This window comes from Gouania willdenowi, chromosome 6, assembly GCF_900634775.1.
Source record: "Gouania willdenowi chromosome 6, fGouWil2.1, whole genome shotgun sequence".
NCBI classification, from domain to species: domain Eukaryota; kingdom Metazoa; phylum Chordata; class Actinopteri; order Blenniiformes; family Gobiesocidae; genus Gouania; species Gouania willdenowi.
The window spans coordinates 22,052,835-22,073,025 of record NC_041049.1 but is presented as its reverse complement, the minus strand read 5'-3'; the positions used below and the strand labels follow the sequence as shown (position 1 = coordinate 22,073,025).

The window sequence follows — 20,191 nt, the reverse complement described above, 5'->3', positions numbered from 1 at the left end:
GTCTCGTTTTAGTCAATGAAATGACATTAATATTTTAGTTGACCAAATCTGTTTTAGTCGACTCAAATATGCAGGATAAGCGTAAACGCATGTTTTTAAAGATTAAATTAACCATTGATCAATCTGATACGGAATACTATTAATGTTTGTAAATACACACAGGCAGATTTGATGTGATCAATGCGTTTTGATATAGTTTTCGCTCACATGTATTTTTATCAATTAGTCTAGTTATTGTTGCTTAATAAAATATGGTCAACGAAAAATTAAAAGAAGTTGGGCTTTTAGCCAATTAACACTGTACTGAGGTAACACAAAGTGTTTCATAGTCGCTACTAAATCACTCAAACTGTACATATAACTTATAAATGAGACAGGATCTGTGGGTCTGTCTGACTCATATGAAACTCCACGAGCAGTGAGAAGGTTCCCAGGGTGAACCTGGAGAGGACTTCTCTATGTAATGTTGACTAGGAGTGTGACGATACGGTGATATATCACGATATTTTTTCGCACGATCGATTATCGACATGCTTGCGCTAAGTATCGATTTAAAAAAAAATAATAACAATTTAAATTTTTTACATTTTTTTTGTTTTTAATTTAAGATTTATTTTATCATTTTCAAAACTTTTTCTGCTTTTTCACTAAAATGTGCAGGTAGGTCTTCACAGAAATGTTGTCACTCTTTGTTGAAGGAACCAATATATTGTTTACAGAAATGTTGCACTAAAATATTGTCACTGTTCATTGGACACTTTATCAATTTATTGTCTTTCAGAGATATAAAATAAAAATTGTATTTTTTCACTTAATATTTTTTTTCTTATGTCACAGATTATCGTAGATTGATTTCTGACCAATACATCAATAATCGCAGTATCGTCACACCGTTACCGTAACGTTCCGTTGCGGAAACCCGGTGGCCAGGAAGTGTCAGGTGAATGCATTTAAAGAAATGAACACAAATGCAAAAAGGTCACAACACGAATGCAAACCGGCCACAACGGAAGTGTTTCCGACGGACCGGTATTACAGACGGACACGTTTCTGGCAGATGTTTTTAACCCACCAGAACAGTTAAGAACAAGAAGAAGACATCGAAACGCGTATGAAAGTAAGTGAAAGTTGATTAGGATACTCTTATATTTTTCATATCAGTCTATCATATCATAATACCCGTCTGACTGTAATACCGGTCTGTCGGAAACACTTCCGTTGTGGCCGGTTTGCATTCGTGTTGTGACCTGTTTGCATTTGTGTTCGTTTCTGCAAATGCATTCACCTGACACTTCCCAGCCACCGTACCCACCCCTAATGTTTACATGTTCTACCCATGCTAGAATAGGATTCTTTAAAAGCTTGTACTCAACTCTCAGCCCAGTCTCACGGGGGATGATGAAACTATGACGTAAATGAATTAATCTATTGTTCTGTGGGTGCCAACATGATTTTGTCATATTTTACTGCCACTAGGAATTCATTTTTCAAACTAATTTGGCAGTTGTTTGCCAAAGCCTTGTTTTTAGAGGTACCACATCATTTTTGCATGAATCGAGTGGTCAAGGCCTCCGTCTTTCACAGGGCCAGTAGGAGATCGACTCCGAGCGTGACTTTCTACCATCTGAAGCATCTTCTCATTTGAACCATGTTGGAATGGATTAAATAATGGATACATTTACGGGATAGTTTCACGATCCCCTGTGAGATCAGGTTGCAACTTTTACCCTCCTTAATCAAATTCCTTGACCCAACACATTGGTGGTTCTGGTCGATTGCACAAAGTGTGGCTGAAATCCATGAGTAAATGCAGACTTCAGCCGCCTTGTGTCAGCCACCATCAGCTACGGAAGTCGGCGGTTAATGGTTGCTCCACCACAGCGACCGAAACCACCATTTAGTCTAGTCACAAACTGTATCACAACAGGCACTACGACTCTGCCACGCAAAATAGAGGCAAACGGGTGTGTTTAGTTATTAATGTCTGCTAGAAGTACTTTTAAGGATGATCTTTGATAGAGATTGCACTTAATTCACTGTTGGCACCATTTAAAATAGGCAAAATCTCATGCGCAAATTCAAAAATCGCTGCATGCACGCGACTCTTCTTGAGCAAGAGTTTAGCAAAAGTCACGAGTAAGAACAAGTCCAATCTAGAGGCATAATATAGATTACACATAGTGGATCAAAATACTACTATGCTTGCTACAATAATGGCCCCGTAGTTCACATACTCTTAAATGTGTAAATGGATCCATTTTTGGCAGATAATAATTCATTTTTATTGCATATTTGTAAAATATCCTTTGTATGTTCTAACATATCTGTGAGGATTGTTTTATCAGCTGCACTGCAATAAACATTCCCCCTGCGGAGAGACAATCCTGCATTGAGGAGATTCTTACAAGAAAAGTACAAATTATTCATTTTGAGAATTTTTGTTTTTGTTGCAAAAACTTAAAACCACATGTTCTATGTTTAATATAGTTTAAAAAAAAAAAAAAAAAACCTTTAAACTGCGATGGAAATGAGACATATCTTGTTGAATTGTTGTGAATTCGAGCCCTTTTCTGTATTGTTAGTGAAAAAGTTCAAAGACAATCAGTTCAAACAGAGTTATGGATAATAATAATAATAAAGTCTTAAAATACAGCAACTTTTGCAGCAATTTTTCGAAAAAGTTGAAACTTTCCGCCCAATTGTCTGAGTTATTGTTTAATGTCCATTATGCAGTTGTTGGCTTTTCTCTCATGTCTTTGTTTTTATATTCCAAAGATAAATACTCAGGTAACTTTATCAGTGATAGTTAGATTTAGTTTAATGGCAGGTGCACCTACGTGTTGAACTGCTCAGCAAAGATGAGGTTGGTTGACGTGCCAGTGATGGTGATGAGTCCTCCGATGGTTGCAGCGTAGGTGATGCTTAATGACAGGCATTTGCAGATCATGTGATCCCTCTTGGTGGGATACTGGGAATCTCTCCTCGCCTTCACCCGCCTCACATTCGGGATTTCAATCGCAATCTAAAACAACAACATTTAGATATTTTTCTTTTTATCTAAAAAGCCTAAAAAACTTAAAGTACTGTATGCAACTTTTTTTTAAATGTAACTTACCTGTGGTAGGTGTCCATTAGTGTGTTGATTAAATTCCTGGCCAGATATTGGCATCAAACCCAAACCATTTACTTCAGTCTGTCCCTGAAGTGGAAGAAAAAAACAGAAAAATCAGCTTTATAACTTTCTATAAGTATATTATTTAATTGTACTGTTAACTTGTAGGTACCACACCAAAAAATTCTAGACACAACTCACCTCACTGATTGAAGAAAGCTCCTGTTTAGAGCAGTCATTGCTGTCATTCAAACATAGAAGAGAAACATAAATATAAATATCAAGTTGATAAATGTCTGTGAAGTGTTTAAGCTACACAGGTAAAGACATAGTGTAGAACTCATAGATCAATAAATCAAAGGCTTTTTTTTTAATAAAATGGGAGAATTTACTCAATGAATCAAATGACCGCTCGCAAGATTTTATTCGCCTCCATCACAAACATTGGGTATGTTGAAAAATGGTCATGTGACTTGAATTTCGGAAAAGATTTTTGCGTTCCATTTTGGAATTTGAAGTCTGGTACAGGATTGCAAAGATGGGGTCGAAGCAGAAAAGCTTCTGTAGGAAGTGTTTTTACTGCATTTTTACTGTGATTTCTTCTGTTTCTTTGCCAGACAAGATAGTTTATGCTTCACGCTACTTTGTTCTGGTTTGTTTATGGTGTTCCCCGTGAAATTTTGGCTGTGTTTGGGTGTTTTGGCAGAAAGCCATAATATCATAACCTTGCCTGCAAGATGGATTCTCCTGGTGTTCACAGACACCAGAATCCAACCTGTGCTGTTCCCGCCTTTGCCTTTTGAATATGAACCAAAATGGTTCGAATCAATCATGAGGCAGTGTTGGCAGAAGCAGAACCACCGAAGCAAAACTGGCGCATGCACAGTTGCGGGGAGAGGAACTAGCCGGGCTACCGCTATTAGCATAGCTCCGAATCAAAATAGAAAGATGTCGACGCAGGAGTTTGGTTAAAGTGCTCTTAACTCGCATACTCGTGTTTCAAAAACGGCAAAAGTCACTCAACGACATAACGAGTGCAGCATTACTATCCCAAAAAAAAGTTTTCACCAGCGGAGTCTTGTGGAGAACTGGAGTTAGAGGGAGGGCTACACATCAATCTAGCTCTAATATCAACATCTGCCATTTGTTTTGGCACAACACCCAAAATGTCACTCTGGCAGTCTTTTTGGGGTCACAATGGCATCAGTAGTGGATGAGAACAACTTCTGAATGAAATGTTTTATCTACGACTGAATCACACCAGTGCTGATATTTCAGCACAACAGCACAACCTCGAGTGTGATATTGCTTAAATATAAACACTCACCTGTCGTTGTACAGCAGCTCTAGATGATTATTTTTCAGCTTATCTTCTTTGTTGGATTCAGCTGAAAACAAAGCATTACGTCAGTATCACTTCAAATAAACATGAAAGAGTTTTGACTGCGAGTGAGAAAATATTCCAATATTAAGGTGTGTATTGCCGAGCATCTGGCGGTACGATTCGTATCCCAATACATAGGTCACGATACGATACGATTTATGCAGATATTAAAATATAAGGCGATTTTTTTTTTTTTTTTTTATCTATGACTTAAGAAACAACTAATCTGTAAATGAGTACACCTTCATGAGAACATTATGTATGAAATATATTTTATTGGCATATTTTACACTCAAAACATTGGCTTTAACATGTGCCAACCACTTAAAAAAAAACAACATACAATCTGCCAGTGGCTTTTAAACCAACATGACTTTAGTGCAACTTAACAGAGGTCTATGCCTAGAACAGCAAATAAATGCAGGAAGTTTGTACTTTATTTTTAGATTTTATTGAAAAAAGACTTTCCTGGTAAAAATAATGTAAAAAAAATCAATATGGATGTATTTTTAATCGATCCGAGAATCGCGCGACGTAATATCGCGATATATCGCCTATCCAATATATGTTTCAATAGCAGCTTTGCCTTAAAGTTGTAATAGTTAAAGGACCCTCTGTCATCTATCGTACCGCTGTCATCCTCAGTGGCCTCTGCAGATTCCGAGTCCTCGAGGCTGTCGGCCAGGCCTGTGCAGATGAGCTGCTGCAGAACGGCCTCAGCAATGGGCATCACCATGGCTGTGGTGGACGTGTTGCTGAGCCACATGGACAGAAACACTGTGCAGCACATGAAGCCCAGCACTAACCTGGAACGCACAAACAAACCAAAGTGTGCGTTAAAGGAGTAGATATATAGTCTTCACAAACAAACAAAAAAGTAGAGAACAAACACTCAATTGTGTAATTCTTCGGCCGAAAGTGTGTAGGTTGAAGCAAAGCTTATACACACCTACCCCATCATAACAAACCAAAACAAGGTTCTCTACATCATATCACACACAAAAATATTTAACTTAGATTACTGTATATATTCTGCACAAGTTTTATATACAGTGCCTTGCGAAAGTATTCGGCCCCCTTGAACTTTTCGACCTTTTGCCACATTTCAGGCTTCAAACTTAAAGATATAAAAGTAATTTTTTGTGAAGAATCAACAACAAGTGGGACACAATCATGAAGTGAAACGAAATTTATTGGATATTTCAAACATTTTTAACAAATAAAAAACTGAAAAATTGGGCGTGCAAAATTATTCAGCCCCCTTAAGTTAATACTTTGTAGCGCCACCTTTTGCTGCGATAACTGCTGTAAGTCGCTTGGGGTTTGTTTCTATCAGTTTTGCACATTGAGAGACTGGAATATTTGCCCATTCCTCCTTGCAAAACAGCTCGAGCTCAGTGACGTTGGATGGACAGCGTTTGTGAACAGCAGTTTTCAGTTGTTTCCACAGATTCTCGATTGGATTCAGGTCTGGACTTTGACTTGGCCATTCTAACACCTGGATATGTTGATTTGTGAACCACTCCATTGTAGATTTTGCTTTATGTTTTGGATCATTGTCTTGTTGGAAGACAAATCTCCGTCCCAGTCTCAGGTCTTTTGCAGACTCCATCAGGTTTTCTTCCAGAATGGTCCTGTATTTGGCGCCATCCATCTTCCCATCAATTTTAACCATCTTCCCAGTCCCTGCTGAAGAAAAGCAGGCCCAAACCATGATGCTGCCACCACCATGTTTGACAGTGGGGATGGTGTGTTCAGGGTGATGAGCTGTGTTGCGTTTACGCCAAACATAACATTTTGCATTGTTGCCAAAAAGTTCTATTTTGGTTTCGTCCGACCAGAGCACCTTCTTCCACATGTTTGGTGTGTCTCCCAGGTGGCTTGTGGCAAACTTTAAACGACACTTTTTATGGATATCTTTAAGAAATGGCTTTCTTCTTGCCACTCTTCCATAAAGGCCAGAGTTGTGCAGTATACGACTGATTGTTGTCCTGTGGACAGAGTCTCCCACCTCAGCTGTACATTTCTGCAGTTCATCCAGAGTGATCATGGGCCTCTTGGCCCATCTCTGATCAGTTTTCTCCTTGTATGAGCTGAAAGTTTAGAGGGACGGCCGAGTCTTTGTAGATTTGCAGTGGTCTGATACTCCTTCCATTTCAATATTATCGCTTGCACAGTGCTCCTTGGGATGTTTGTATCCAAATCCAGCTTTAAACTTAAACTTTAAACTTTAAACTTTAAACTCCACAACAGTATCTCGGACCTGCCTGGTGTGTTCCTTGGTCTTCATGAGGCTCTCTGCACTTTAAACTGACCTCTGAGACTATCACAGAGCAGGTGCATTTATACGGAGACTTGATTACACACAGGTTGATTCTATTTATCATCATTAGTCATTTAGGTCAACATTGGATCATTCAGAGATCCTCACTGAACTTTTGGAGAGAGTTTGCTGCACTGAAAGTAAAGGGGCTGAATAATTTTGCACGCCCAATTTTTCAGTTTTTTATTTGTTAAAAATGTTTGAAATATCCAATAAATTTCGTTTCACTTCATGATTGTGTCCCACTTGTTCTTGATTCTTCACAGAAAATTACAGTTTTATATCTTTATGTTTGAAGGCTGAAATGTGGCAAAAGGTCGAAAAGTTCAAGGGGGCCGAATACTTTCGCAAGGCACTGTATATAGTTTATACATTCACATCAAACCGTAAGTTTGAATGTAGTGTGTGAGTGAGTGTTGGTGGTGGTTGGAGGGGCCGATGGCGCACTTTGGCAGCCTCACTTCTGCCAGTCTGACCCAGGGCAGCTGTGGCTACAACAGTAGCTTACCACCACTAAGTGTAGAGTGAAAGAATAATGCCTTAATTCTGTAAAGTGATTTTGAGTGTTCAAAAAAGCGCTTTATAAAATTGATGCGATATTATAATTATTATTATTATTATATGTACACACATATACATACATACACATGAATGTATGACATGTATATAATATGAATATTATACTATTTCATTTTTATGACACAAAATTCATCAATTAAATTTAGAGTGGCAATATATACATGAATAAAAACCTTTTATTATTTATTATTTGTATAAATATATTTTATAAATTGTTGCTCTTCTTTGCTATACTTACTAACGATATATGATTTAAAAAGATTTTTAAACTGGTTTATGTTTTCTTTCATCCTTTAGGCAGTTCCATCATTTAACCCCTGCTATTTTCTTCTTTCTCTCTCTAAAATCTGCACCTTTGCTTTAATGTAATTATAAAGAAGAGAGTGTCAAGCTCACATTCCAGGTTTTGCCCCTGCAATCATCACCATGCGCAGTGCGATGCGTTTGTGCAGGTTCCACTTCTCAATAGAAGCAGCCAGGCAGATGACTCCCATCAGCAGCAGCGTGGTGTCTTTAAAGTATTCTGCTGCTACCTGAAAACACACATGCATTTCTATCAGTTTTAAACAAATTCAAAACAGTGGGCAGTGATGGAGCATGGTGGTGGTGGTGGTGGTGGTGGTGTTTCTTTTCCCACATGCTCCTGCCTCTAATTTGGATCAACATTTACAGTTTGCCATTTGTTTCCCTTAATCTGCTCTGAATCCCAACCACAGGGTTCATGACCGTCTGCATTGTATAAGCATTAATGACTAACCTCTCACCTAAAACACACCACTCTTTACTTCCTCTGCTCTGTTTCATGTGTTTTTGAGGATTAACATCAAAGCAAAACAATGAAGGGCTCTCATACCCTGAGTGAAAAATATTGTTTTCTTCACTTCCACACTTTAAGTTGGGCTGATTACAGGTTAGGTGGATATATTAATCCATTTTCCATACACACTTTCTAATAAATGTCCAGGAAGGTGACCATAACTGGCATTTTATAAAAAAATTGCCAAACATTATTCCAACTTAAAATCTGTTTAGGATAAAAATAACTGACATAGCAAAGATATAAAGACAGATTTGTGTCTTTATTGTACAATCAAAAGGTGTTTTGCAAAAAAATAAAAATAAAAAATACCATCAAAAAGAACTTTTCAATCGACAAAAAGTGTCTGAAAGGAAAAAAAAATATTTGACACCAGAAAAATTGCTTTGTATACTGTATACCATACACAGTACGTAGATGATTTGGTCCTTATTATTGAATCTAAAAAATGTTTTTAGGATTAAGAATCATTGATCATTGATGTGATATTTAATATATGAGTGACAGAAAAAGGATGATTATTTTTGTAACTATATATTTGAATCATTAAAGCATTTCATAGAAACCAGAGGGTGGGGGTGGGGGCGGAGGGGGTCAGTAGAACCATAATAGAGTGAAAATGTTTCACAAAGCTCTCTGTTGGCATTATTTATGGAACACCTCTGCAAGAGGCTTATGAGAATATTAACAGGCAGCTTTGTCACTGTTTGTCAATGCGCTTTGGTCACATGAGGCATGTGGCTCACTTTTTATGTAATGCTAAAGGGAATAAAGGAAAGAGAAGGTGTTTGTAATTGGAAAGAAAATATTTTTGAAGAATAAAAAGCAAATAGACGAAAGATGTTTGACATTCAACATTTTTCACTAAAGGTTAACATTAATGAATTGAATTGATTTTTTGTCTTCATCTTCTCTAAACAGTTAATAGTGTTCTGGTGATCAGCTCATTCATGTAATCAGTAGCATTAGTTAAAGCAGTCGTTCGCAAACTGGGGGGCGCGAGGAGTGGGATGGGGGTGGGGGTGGGCAAGAATGGCCTCGCTGAGCATTAAAATAGAAGAAGAAACATTATTTACACTCAACGAACTTTATCGTTGCTGTTCTAAAATATGTGATTGCATTTTTTTATGAGGTTTGAAGAAGAATAGTCACAATTTTTACCTTTTTCAATAAGAAATATTTTTATTCTATGACCGCTGTCATATGTCATGTTTTATGTTCTGTATATTTTTCTGTGCGCTGTGGGCGTGTCTTTCCATTAACTGCACGATGGTGTTGTTGCGACCCAAACCTGCCAGAATTAAAAAATAAATGAATAAAAGTAAAAATAATAAAAACAAAACAAGAAAAAAAATATTTTTATATGTATAAAATAAATGATAAATGAATAAAAAGTAAAAAAAAAAAGAAAAGAAAATTAAAATCATATTTGTATTTTCTTTTTTATTTCTACATTTATATATCAATCTCTATTGAATAAAAAAAAAAAAATCCTTTTATTTATTTAAAGGCATATCTATATTTGTATTTCTGTTTTACCTTTTGTATGTTTATTTATTTGTATTTAATTTTAAATTTTTTGTTTTGTTTTTTTCCCCGCCCACATTTATTTATTTATTTCATTTTATTTTGGCAGGTTTTGTCCTCCGTAGGAAGCAGGTCCGCGCTGGACTGGCTGAGCTTCGGTGGAGGTCGGCTATAAAAGACTAAAGATGACGTTGCCAGAGAGGGTCAGATGGGCGGGTCATCCTAACCTCGGTCCAATCAGCATCAAGCGCGTCTGTCCGTCCTTCTAACAGAGTTGAGAGAGCTTGACATCATGTCACACGCTCTAGTGATTCGTTTAGTTATAGACCCTTTCATTTAGCTGAGTTGGCTGAAACTTATGTTCTTTTCCTTTGGGTTCTGTGTAACCCTGTTTGTACTTGTTGTAAATAAATAGCCCCCTGGTTTTGGTAAGACGTGTCTTGGTGTGCTGCTTGAGGCCACTTTAGGGTGACAATTCATGTTGCCAGTGGGCGAAACAAAGGGGAACCACTGAGTTAAAGTAGTGCCTGAAATCTGGTCTGTGGTCTGTAGTGGTTTTACACTTAGATCCCTCCTTTTACTGACATTAAACATGTACACTGATATTTTTCATAATAATTATTTTTTATCTTAATAAAGTAAGACTCTCACAGTTGCTGGGTTGTTTTTTTTAAATTATTATTATTGTTTTCAGTTGGCTTTTGATTTACTTTGGTTACTTGTGGGAGTGTGACAATATCCCGATACGGCGATTATGCTCGCGCTAAGTATCGATTTTTTTTTTTTTTTTTTCAACACCTTTTCTGCTTTTTAACTAAAATGTGCAGATAGGTCTTCATAGACATTTTGTTGAAGGAACCACTATATTGTTTACTGGAATATTGCACTATAATGGTGTCACTGGTAAGAAAGACCCTATTTTTTGTTTACAGAAAGCACTATTGGAGATACTTATTCATTTACATTGGTATGTTGACACTTATTTACAGAAATGTTGCACTAAAATAGTGTCACTGTTCATAGGACACTTTTTAATTTATTGTCTTTCAGAGACAATAAAATAAAAATTGTATTTTATATTTTTCTTGTTATGTCATAGATGAAATGGTTAGGCTTGGTCTGCGTTCGCAGTGCACTTTTTGAATCAGAAATACTTTATTTACCCCAGGGGGAAATGACTTGTGTTACAGAGGCTCGAGAAATATTACAAATAAAAATAATATACACTAAAGAAAGAAAGAGAAAAGAAAACGTAAAAATTAGGTAAAGGACTGTTAATCAAATGAAGATTAAATACAAGTTGAATCACTCCAAAGATGCTTGTTTTATGATGAACTAAAATGCACATGGTACAGTGTTGATCTGATTTTTATCAGCTGTAGGGAGAACAAACAGGATGAAGCACATGCTTGGCTATCCTCACTGTTTCACATCTGATATATGACCTGTTATTAATGTATTGTGGTGTTTGTCAGCAGTGCTATCCGTCAGTCAGAGCTATTATAAGCTGGGAATTGGATTGAAAAGCTCTGAGATAAAGTAGACTTGGGTTGTATGTTCCGTAAAGGAGACTTACTGAGGAAACAAAGCCTGTGTGAATGTGTTTGTATTGGTATCTGGGGCAGGTTTTACAGTCATTTTCTCGCCATGGTTTTAGGATTCCTGTGTAGTGAGTCTGAATGAGCTCAGAGTGTGATTAGGCCCCTTTCTGTTTCCACTCAGGTGTTGCTCATGTCCTGGTTATCCCTCCCTCACTAATTAAGGAGTGTTTGTTGCCTGATATCTAGTGTCTCGCTCCCTCTCACATTGTTTGTGTTCTTCTCTGTTTGGATTCCGGAAGATTTCTGTTCATTTTGAGTTTTGGTTTGTTGAGTTCTTACTGGGCGACACGTGTTACACGCCTGCTATGAACTTATTTAAAAAAAAAAAAAAAAAAAAAAAGCACTTTGCAGATGCCCACATCCCAGAAAGACAAAGCTAAACTTTTCCCCAGTCGGATTGATGTTATTTTCTGATGTTATGGTTATGAAACTGAAATTTGATGACTTGATTTGAGTGCTTTGATGTGTTCCTTTGATATCGGGAAAGGACGTTTTATTTATTTTTCTCCTCTGCCCTTGCAACAGAAAACGAAATATACCTAATAAAAAATGTATCACAAAAAAAAAAAAGAAATACACAAAAAAAAAAGAAATACACAAACAAGCTCATAAAGTCATCTCAGAAACATTGAGGTTGGTTGATCAACGCAATATTTGTGAGCAAATCAGTCTGACCCCCCCCCCCCCCCTCCGCAATGCAAACTACGGAAGCCCTAAAGAGCCATACTTTCATACATTTTATTTCCTCCGTTTTCCCGTGATAACAACTTCATTTTCTTGAGATCTCATGATAATATTTAAATAACAATAATCTAAGTGTTTTTCCTCTCATTTTGTAAATGTATTTTTGAAAAAGATAAAAATAACAAAAACTAATCAATAAAATATACATATAATCAAAAATATACAAAAGGTTTTTTTTTTAGCTAAATAAGAGCTGTAGTGTGACTAAATAAAGTGCATCAACGTCCACAGTAAATTTGGTCACGTTGCTATGCATGATTACAGACATACTGAATATTCAGTATTTATTGTGTCGGTGGTTGCACTTTGTTGACGTTCCCTGGGCAACGTGTCAGCGTCAGCTGCTCATAGGAAACAATGCGATATTTCCTGCTGAAATGATCAATAATCGTATTGACGATGAGCTCGTGGCTCATTGATCTCATAACAGTTAGAATGAGACATTATTTGGGTCTTTCTAACTTTACTGAAGTCCTGATGCAGTGATCTATACATATGAAAGCATGGCCCTCTAGGGCTTCCGTAGTAAACATCTTAAAGATGATGTGGTTTAAATAAACCTGGAAGTATCTGTCAAATAATAATCAAACATACATTTTAAACTAATTGTTGTTGTTGTTGTTGTTTTTGTCCAATCACTCATGACTAAATGAAGGCAGAACTAAACATTTTCATCTAAACTTGTATATTTATTAAGTTTGTTTTTTTTCTGGTTAAAAAACCCAATATGATGGTCTGAAATATTGAGGTAAATAAAACTAAAAAATCTCTGTTTCACTGTACTGTAAACACTTCACCAAGTTCTTTTTGATCTGTATTTACTGTTTGTTTGCATTTACAGAAATTACACGCGCACGCGCGCACGCACACACGCGCACACGCCCACACACACACACCCCCCCACACCCACACACACACACACACCCACACACACACACACACACACAAACACACACACACACACACACACCCACACACACACACACACACACACACACACACACACACACACACACACACACACACACACAACCGGATATCTTAACATTCGTGGTTGTGTTGCTGTTAATCCGTTGCAGAATATAACTCCTTCTAATACTTCCAGTCACTCTTTGGTTCACTTCCACTGGCTAAGTATTAATTGATAAGTGTATAAATCCTGCTTAAATGATTAATTACAAAACAGTATATCAAGTGGTTTAACACATTAAAGTCAGACTGCTGTGAACAACTCAAATTTGAATTAACCTAAATGTAAAGCAGGTAGAGTTTTGTGATGTGTAAATTATCCGAGACTTTAAAATAAACAAGAATGAGCAATTCTACAATGAACTATGTTTATTAATAAGAAAAGAAAAAAAAATCCTCTCACTTTGAATCAGATGATATCACCTAAAATATTTTTTTATACAAGTAAGCATTCCTGCCACATCCAGGAACCAAATTTGGGTCTTAATTTTTTTTTTAGAGTTGCAAGGCAAACAGTAAGAAATGTATCTCAGTTACAAGATGAGAGATTCCATGTAAAGCAGTGCTTGCATTTTATCATTGGAGGCATCAAAATGAATGAATAAATCAGTAAACTTAAATACTGACAATTAAAGATATACAGACCTGCTGTGTACCGTAGTGTCTAATAGGCATTGCCTTAAGTGGCTCAAAAAAGGTGACGGTACTCTCTTTTGCATGAGTCAATATTTAAAAAAAACGGTCAATTTCCACGTGCATGTACGTGCACAACCTCCACCCGATAGACGCCCTTCCTCTCCCCGTGCAGCGTGATCCCCAAGACCCAAAATGAAAGGGACAAACTTGGCTCATATCTTTACTTATGATCAAATTGAGAAGGTTTTTTATGTATATAGAATTTAAATAATCCAAATGAGAACACTGTTACATTTCCGGTTCCACACACGCTTTTGGGTGGACTCACATGTTTATTGCCTTAAACGACGCGTGCGCACTTCTTTCATAAAGCTCAGGGCAGTATGGGTAACAAAGTCTCTGCAAGAATCTTGCAGCAAGATGAAGTAGTAAACGTGCGCTCGGTGTAGGTACCAAATGTGAACCCTGCTATTTAAAAATAATTCAAAATTTATATTTTGAGTGAATTCCGATTTTTTATTGTTTTTATCTTGTGTTCTGTTTAGTTTTTCATTGTTGTAAGGAAGTGACCCACACTCTAACCCTACGTCACTTCCTTCACTCACAATCTTTACGACAGAGCTGCTGGGACGTGATATTTGAATGAAAACCAACCATACGATGTTTATTAAATATTTTAATTCTACACATTTAAATATGTGACTGTTTTGTGGTGTTTTTAATTTTTAATTTAAAAAAAAACGGATTAAAACACAATACACAACATTGACCAAACAGAAAATAAGATAACACCAGAATCAATCAGAATTGACTCAAAGCATTAACTTGTAAATATTTTTAAATAGCAGGGTTTCAACCTTTCAACCTATGCCGACCGGATGGAGACGCACCCTGGACTAATTTGGATGCCCGGACACATTTGATACCTACATCGCACTGTGAAGGCTGATGTGCTCTGATAAGCAGCACAGCAGCTATTTAAAGGTTTAAAATAGACGCAATGGTGAGCGTACAGGAACAATTAAACCACTGCTAATATTATCAAATTGTTGTTTTCAGCAAAGTCATTTTAAACATTCCTGCGGCATGTTATTAAGGTCATAGGCCACACCAGTCTGTCATTGCCCGACCCCGTTAGAGTTCAGAAGCTAAGCAGGTCTGGGCCTGGTTAGTAGTTGATGGGAGACCACTGAGAATTCCAGGTGCCACAGTGGGGGACAGTCACTCCAGTGGTATCTGTCAATGTGTCCTTGGGCAAGGCACTTGACCCACATTGCCTAGTATGAATGTAGTGTGTGAGTGAGTGTTGGTGGTGGTCAGAGGGGCTGATGGCACACTATGGCAGCCTTGCTTCTGTCAGTTTTGCCCCAGCTTACCACCACTAAACGTGGAGTGAAAGAATAATGCCCTAAAGCGCTTTGAGTGTCTATGACAAAGCACTATATAAAATCCAGTGCATTATTATTATTAAACATTTTACAAACCAGTACAGAGGTGTGCAAAATACTGCCACCTGCTGACATGATGAAGAATGTAATTACGCTAATCTATGGTAAAATTCTTAAGCTCTAATTTATCAGTTAATCAAATCATTTAGTCAACAAATATGATTATATCAATTTGTGTCATTTAGGTTTTGGAAAACATTGAAACAAACTCACCTCACTGGATTTGAGCACTCCAAAGAGTGGGTAAAGGAAGGCAGGAACCAGAGCTGCAGCACCTAAAGGAACAGCCTCTGACACCCAGTAGACTGCAGTCACCATCAGCACGTATGCACAGCATGCCTCCTGCAGAGCACAACACACACACACACACGTTAGCAGACACACACAATCATAAACAGACACGTTTATGACACAACGTGTAGCTGACGGAGCTTTAGCTTCTCATTTACCCACATAAGGAACTTGTGTAAAAGAAATCAGTGAAGGACTTTATTGTACGGAATGATAATCAATAAATCAATTAATAACATGATAAATGAAAATGATTTATTACCATGTGCATGCATGTTTATTTTCCTTGTGTCCAGCCTCCAAACAGGCTGGATGACAATAGGGTTCACACAGTCTCAGCATCTGTGCTCATCTGTTCCATAGCAATACAACTTTTTCATTTCCGATACGATACCAATATTGCAGCCTTGCGTATCGGCCGATACCGATATTGATCCGATATCAGCATGAATCATACATACTGTTATTACTTTTTTTTTTCTTTTTTCTTTCTTTAATAAAAGTGTGGAATGTTAGAAAAGACTTGATGATCAAGTGATGTTACTCAAACAGACAGTAGAGTATGAGATTTATTTATTATGAGTCATTTATTATTAACCAATTGGTTACATACATTTTAACCTTTAACATACAGTATTCTACAATTGCATAAAATAAATAAAAAATTAATTGTAAAAAAAATAAATAGGAAATTCAGAAATTTCAATCCGATATTCGTTTTCAGGCTGATATCAGAGCGATATCGGATCGGGACACCCCTAACCCTAACAGCCCTAACTTGGGTATATTTTTTTTGTTTAGACCAGCCATTGTTAGATAGACTAAATAAAAAAATGTCTGAGCTAAGCAGATTTGTGTAAGGCTGGAGATCTTGATCAGACTTATGTTTGACTTTAGTCTGAGTCGTATGTTTATGTCACAGAGGTGTGAAGCATGTACTTCTAATCTTTCTTCCTAACAGCACACATGCACACAAACACGTATGGATATTGCATTAATCTGGTTATGATTATATAATAATAAATGTTGCAACCCCAGCAGGCTTAGTTACAGGCCCCTGAACCTTAAAAACTAAAGACGGACCTTGTGACCTTTGTTAAGTCCTGATGAAAAGTCACTCAACACAATTTCCTCATCACTGTTTTGAACCAAATTATGTCAGTAACAATTATGATTGTAGGTTTTAATGTCAGGATCACACTGTAACAACACTTTTGGTAAATGTTTAATCTGATTTAAGCTTTGCTTTCTGCTCTCCACAGGAATCAAAGAATTTACAGCCACTGCCACATGCAGATCGAGCACTTTTACGTAAGAACATTCACTATAAAGTCTGACTAGAAACAGGTTGGTCAATCCTATGAATAACACAGAGGGGAGGAAGGCTAAACTAACAACAAATCCTCTGCAGGATGTTAGCGTAGATCTGCTCAAACATCAAAACGTTTCCGACTTTAAATAATGTCACATAAAACCAGAGATATTTAAACACAAAGTCATGGTTTTTCTATTTTTCAATGACAGTGTGGTGGCAAAATTGATTAATTATGTATACTCATATATTTGCTTTTTGATCTCATTCAACTTAATACCGCAATTTGTAACTTTCCACGCCTGTCTGATGTCTTTTCCTTTTCCTGCAAAGTCAGTGGACCCATACTTCCATAATACAGCTTCTCTGAAGGAATGTCAGTTGGCCCCAGTTTAATCTCCAAGGCCAGAGCACGTCCAAACCCACCCCAGACATCACATGCACACACACATACATCACATACACACACACATCTAACTTTCACCCCGACATCGGAGGTGTCACCTCCAGCAGACTGACCTTCCCCCCCGGTCTCTTCTTTGTTGTCTGTGGAAGGGGGGAGGTGAGACCGTGGGGTACAAATGTGTGTGAAAGGAACTTTTGGTCTCTCTTCTTCGCGCTTCTCCTCTGGCCAGAGGAGACCACCTCTTTATCTATCCCGCTTTGTACCTTTTAATCTAGTTTAGATTAAATAATTTTTTATTACTTCATCATCTCTCCTGTCTGGTCTTCATCATTTATCACCGCAGAGTGTGTTTTCAAGTCAAAGACGAGGTAACCGTAAATTTCACTGTAACAACAGAAGCAACAAATCCAATCCAACATAAAACTAGCTGATCTGGGACATAGCAACTAGAACCAAACAGATTAGGCCTGGGCAATATATTGAGATTTAAGATGTGTAGAGTTTTCTTTTTTGGCGATATAGAAAATTACTATATCGTCTATATCAATATATTTTCATTTTATAGTTTATTTTGTATTAAAATACTCATTTTAGGAGTCGCTGTATGGTTTCACTACTTCTCAGAACAGCATGAAATGCACAGTTAGATGGATTTCTGAGTGTGTCCTAACGCTGACCTTAGCCTAAACAATCCACACCCCACAGAACTCACTCACACGTGCTGTCCCTTAGGGGAGAAAAAGCCAAAAGTTTCACATGTTGTGCTGCCGTTAGATAATATGCTTGTGTGGCATTTTGCATCAGAATAATTCACCTAGAGTTGTTTTTTCTGGTAATACTTTATTGAGTTAAAAGTATTGAGATTTAAATTGTATATCGCCATATATCAATTTTAGGTCCATATCGCCCAGCCCTTGCTACAACACATGGCTGCTCAACCATACTAAGAAAACACATCTATTTAATTCAGACATCTGACAACAAGCCGTCAAGGGCTGGAATTGTATAGATGTTTATCCCAGCAAAACAACTGGTTTATCAGTGAATGCAGTGATATAACCAATATGGGACGGTCATCTGTATGAACAGCACGTGTATCCTTTCTTGGACACTTTTCTGTGGATTTAACTTGGCAGGAGAGAAAGAAGCATTTCCAGGCAGAGCTGCTGGATTAAGCCAGGAACAGAAATAATCAAAGACAAACTGGAACACATTCCATCTGTTTACAGAGGGAATAGGTAAATTAGCAGCTGATCACTCACGGCAACAAGATTACAGCCAATCAAAAAACGTGGACTGTTGACCCGTCAATCACACTGTCAACAATGCAATGTGAAGGTAGGAGAAGATACAATGAGAGAAAGGGAGAGAGGAAACACTCACATAAGCACTTTTTGATCACTGACTATTGACGTGACGTTATCCAAGATTAGTTTCCACACAGAGACTTCATCTGCCTGTGTAGGTTTGACCTCAGTGAGGATCAGACTTTATACTGACACGTGGAAAAGCAGCAGACGCTGATACAGACCGACATCCATTTTAGCTTTAAGGACACATTTAGTGTAAAAATGAGGGATTATCCAGCAAATGAATATGGTAGAAAAACACATTAGGCTAATAAATGACTATATGCAGCTTACGTTGGCACATGTAACATATTTTAATCAGTGAAAACTTTGTTGACTGATCATTTTCATCAACGTTTTCACCACACAAAAACAAAAACAAAACAAAATGCAAACAAAAGCAGAATGACTAAAGCTGTGACTATAATGTATGAAGTATTAGTCATGGGCAACTGGTGGCCCAGGGGCCACATGCAGCCCTCAGTCTAATTTTGTTTGGTCCCCAAAGTAAAGGCATAAAATGACGTAAAAATAAAAAATACACAAAAGGACAACAAAAATACAGAAGACGACGACAAATATTCACAAAGTAAGAGTAAAAATGTATTAAGTGACAACAGAAATATACAAAACACACGCATCCAACAACAAAAACTCATTAAATGAGAGACAAATACACAAAATGACTCCTAACACACAAAATAACAATAAAAAAAATACTCAAAATGACAAACAGAAACACACAAAACAGCAAAAAAAAAAAAAAAAAAACACATCAAATGAGAGACACAAACTGGTGATCATTTATGTGGATCTCACTTCCTTCAGTTTGTGGAACATATTTTCTCTCACTCTATTATTTCATAAAATAATAAACATAGACACAAATCAAATGCATAATCTTAGAGTTTACAACATAACAGCTGATCAGCTGTCATGTTTTTTTCATTGTGGATGCTTGTTTTTAATATAATGTATATTAGGAGTGTGACAATATCTCGATACGGCGATATATCACGATATGTTTTCGCATGATCGATTATCAATGTGCTCGTGCTAAGTATCAATTTTAAAAAAGATTTTTTCACTTAATCTTGTTTTTTCTGACCAATATATCGCTAATCGCAATATCGTCATATCGTGAGATAATCGGTATCATGAGCTCTCTTTCGCGTATCGTATCGTGAGGCACGCAGAGTTTCCCACCCCTACTATGTATTTTCCGTTCTCTTGCCTTTTCTAACTAAATTAGGACACATGTGGCCGTTTCAGTTCAAAGTTGAGTTACAATCTTGAGATTTTTAGAAAAAGAGTCGATTAAGCATCACATTTTGATTTCCATGCATAAACTCAGAGCAGTGGACATTTAGTGACAAAGCTCCCCCTCAACTGTCTCTAAAGTTAATTAGAACTTTGATTTGTCAAATATTTTTATTGGTTTTTACATTGGGGAGATACTATATACCAGATGTGCATCAGTGGTAACCCCTCAATTGGATCAAACTTGTTACAGTAGAACACAACATAAATCCAAGAAGCATTAGAGGGCAAGTCAACCTTCCCTAACGAAACAAATCACTCACTCACAACCATTCACACCACAAACAACAAGGTGGACAAGACAATCAAGAATCAAGGGTTAAATAATTACAATTAAAAGGAAAAAACAGAAAGGGGGGGGGGGGACTTAACA

At 37.1% G+C, this 20,191-nt stretch overlaps 1 protein-coding gene across 2 annotated transcripts in view; it reads right to left on the bottom strand.

The window, feature by feature from the left end:
- The window catches only part of slc13a4 (solute carrier family 13 member 4), a 40,692-nt gene that overhangs the window by 10,532 nt on the left and 9,969 nt on the right, over window positions 1–20,191 (bottom strand). For both annotated transcript variants that reach the window (XM_028451333.1, XM_028451334.1), the window contains exons 2-8: window positions 15,354–15,482; window positions 7,795–7,931; window positions 5,127–5,302; window positions 4,440–4,500; window positions 3,314–3,353; window positions 3,116–3,199; window positions 2,838–3,022 (exon numbers count right to left, since the gene is read on the bottom strand). In XM_028451333.1, the coding sequence (XP_028307134.1) occupies window positions 2,838–3,022; window positions 3,116–3,199; window positions 3,314–3,353; window positions 4,440–4,500; window positions 5,127–5,302; window positions 7,795–7,931; window positions 15,354–15,482 (812 nt within the window). The remainder of the gene's footprint in view (window positions 1–2,837; window positions 3,023–3,115; window positions 3,200–3,313; window positions 3,354–4,439; window positions 4,501–5,126; window positions 5,303–7,794; window positions 7,932–15,353; window positions 15,483–20,191) is intronic.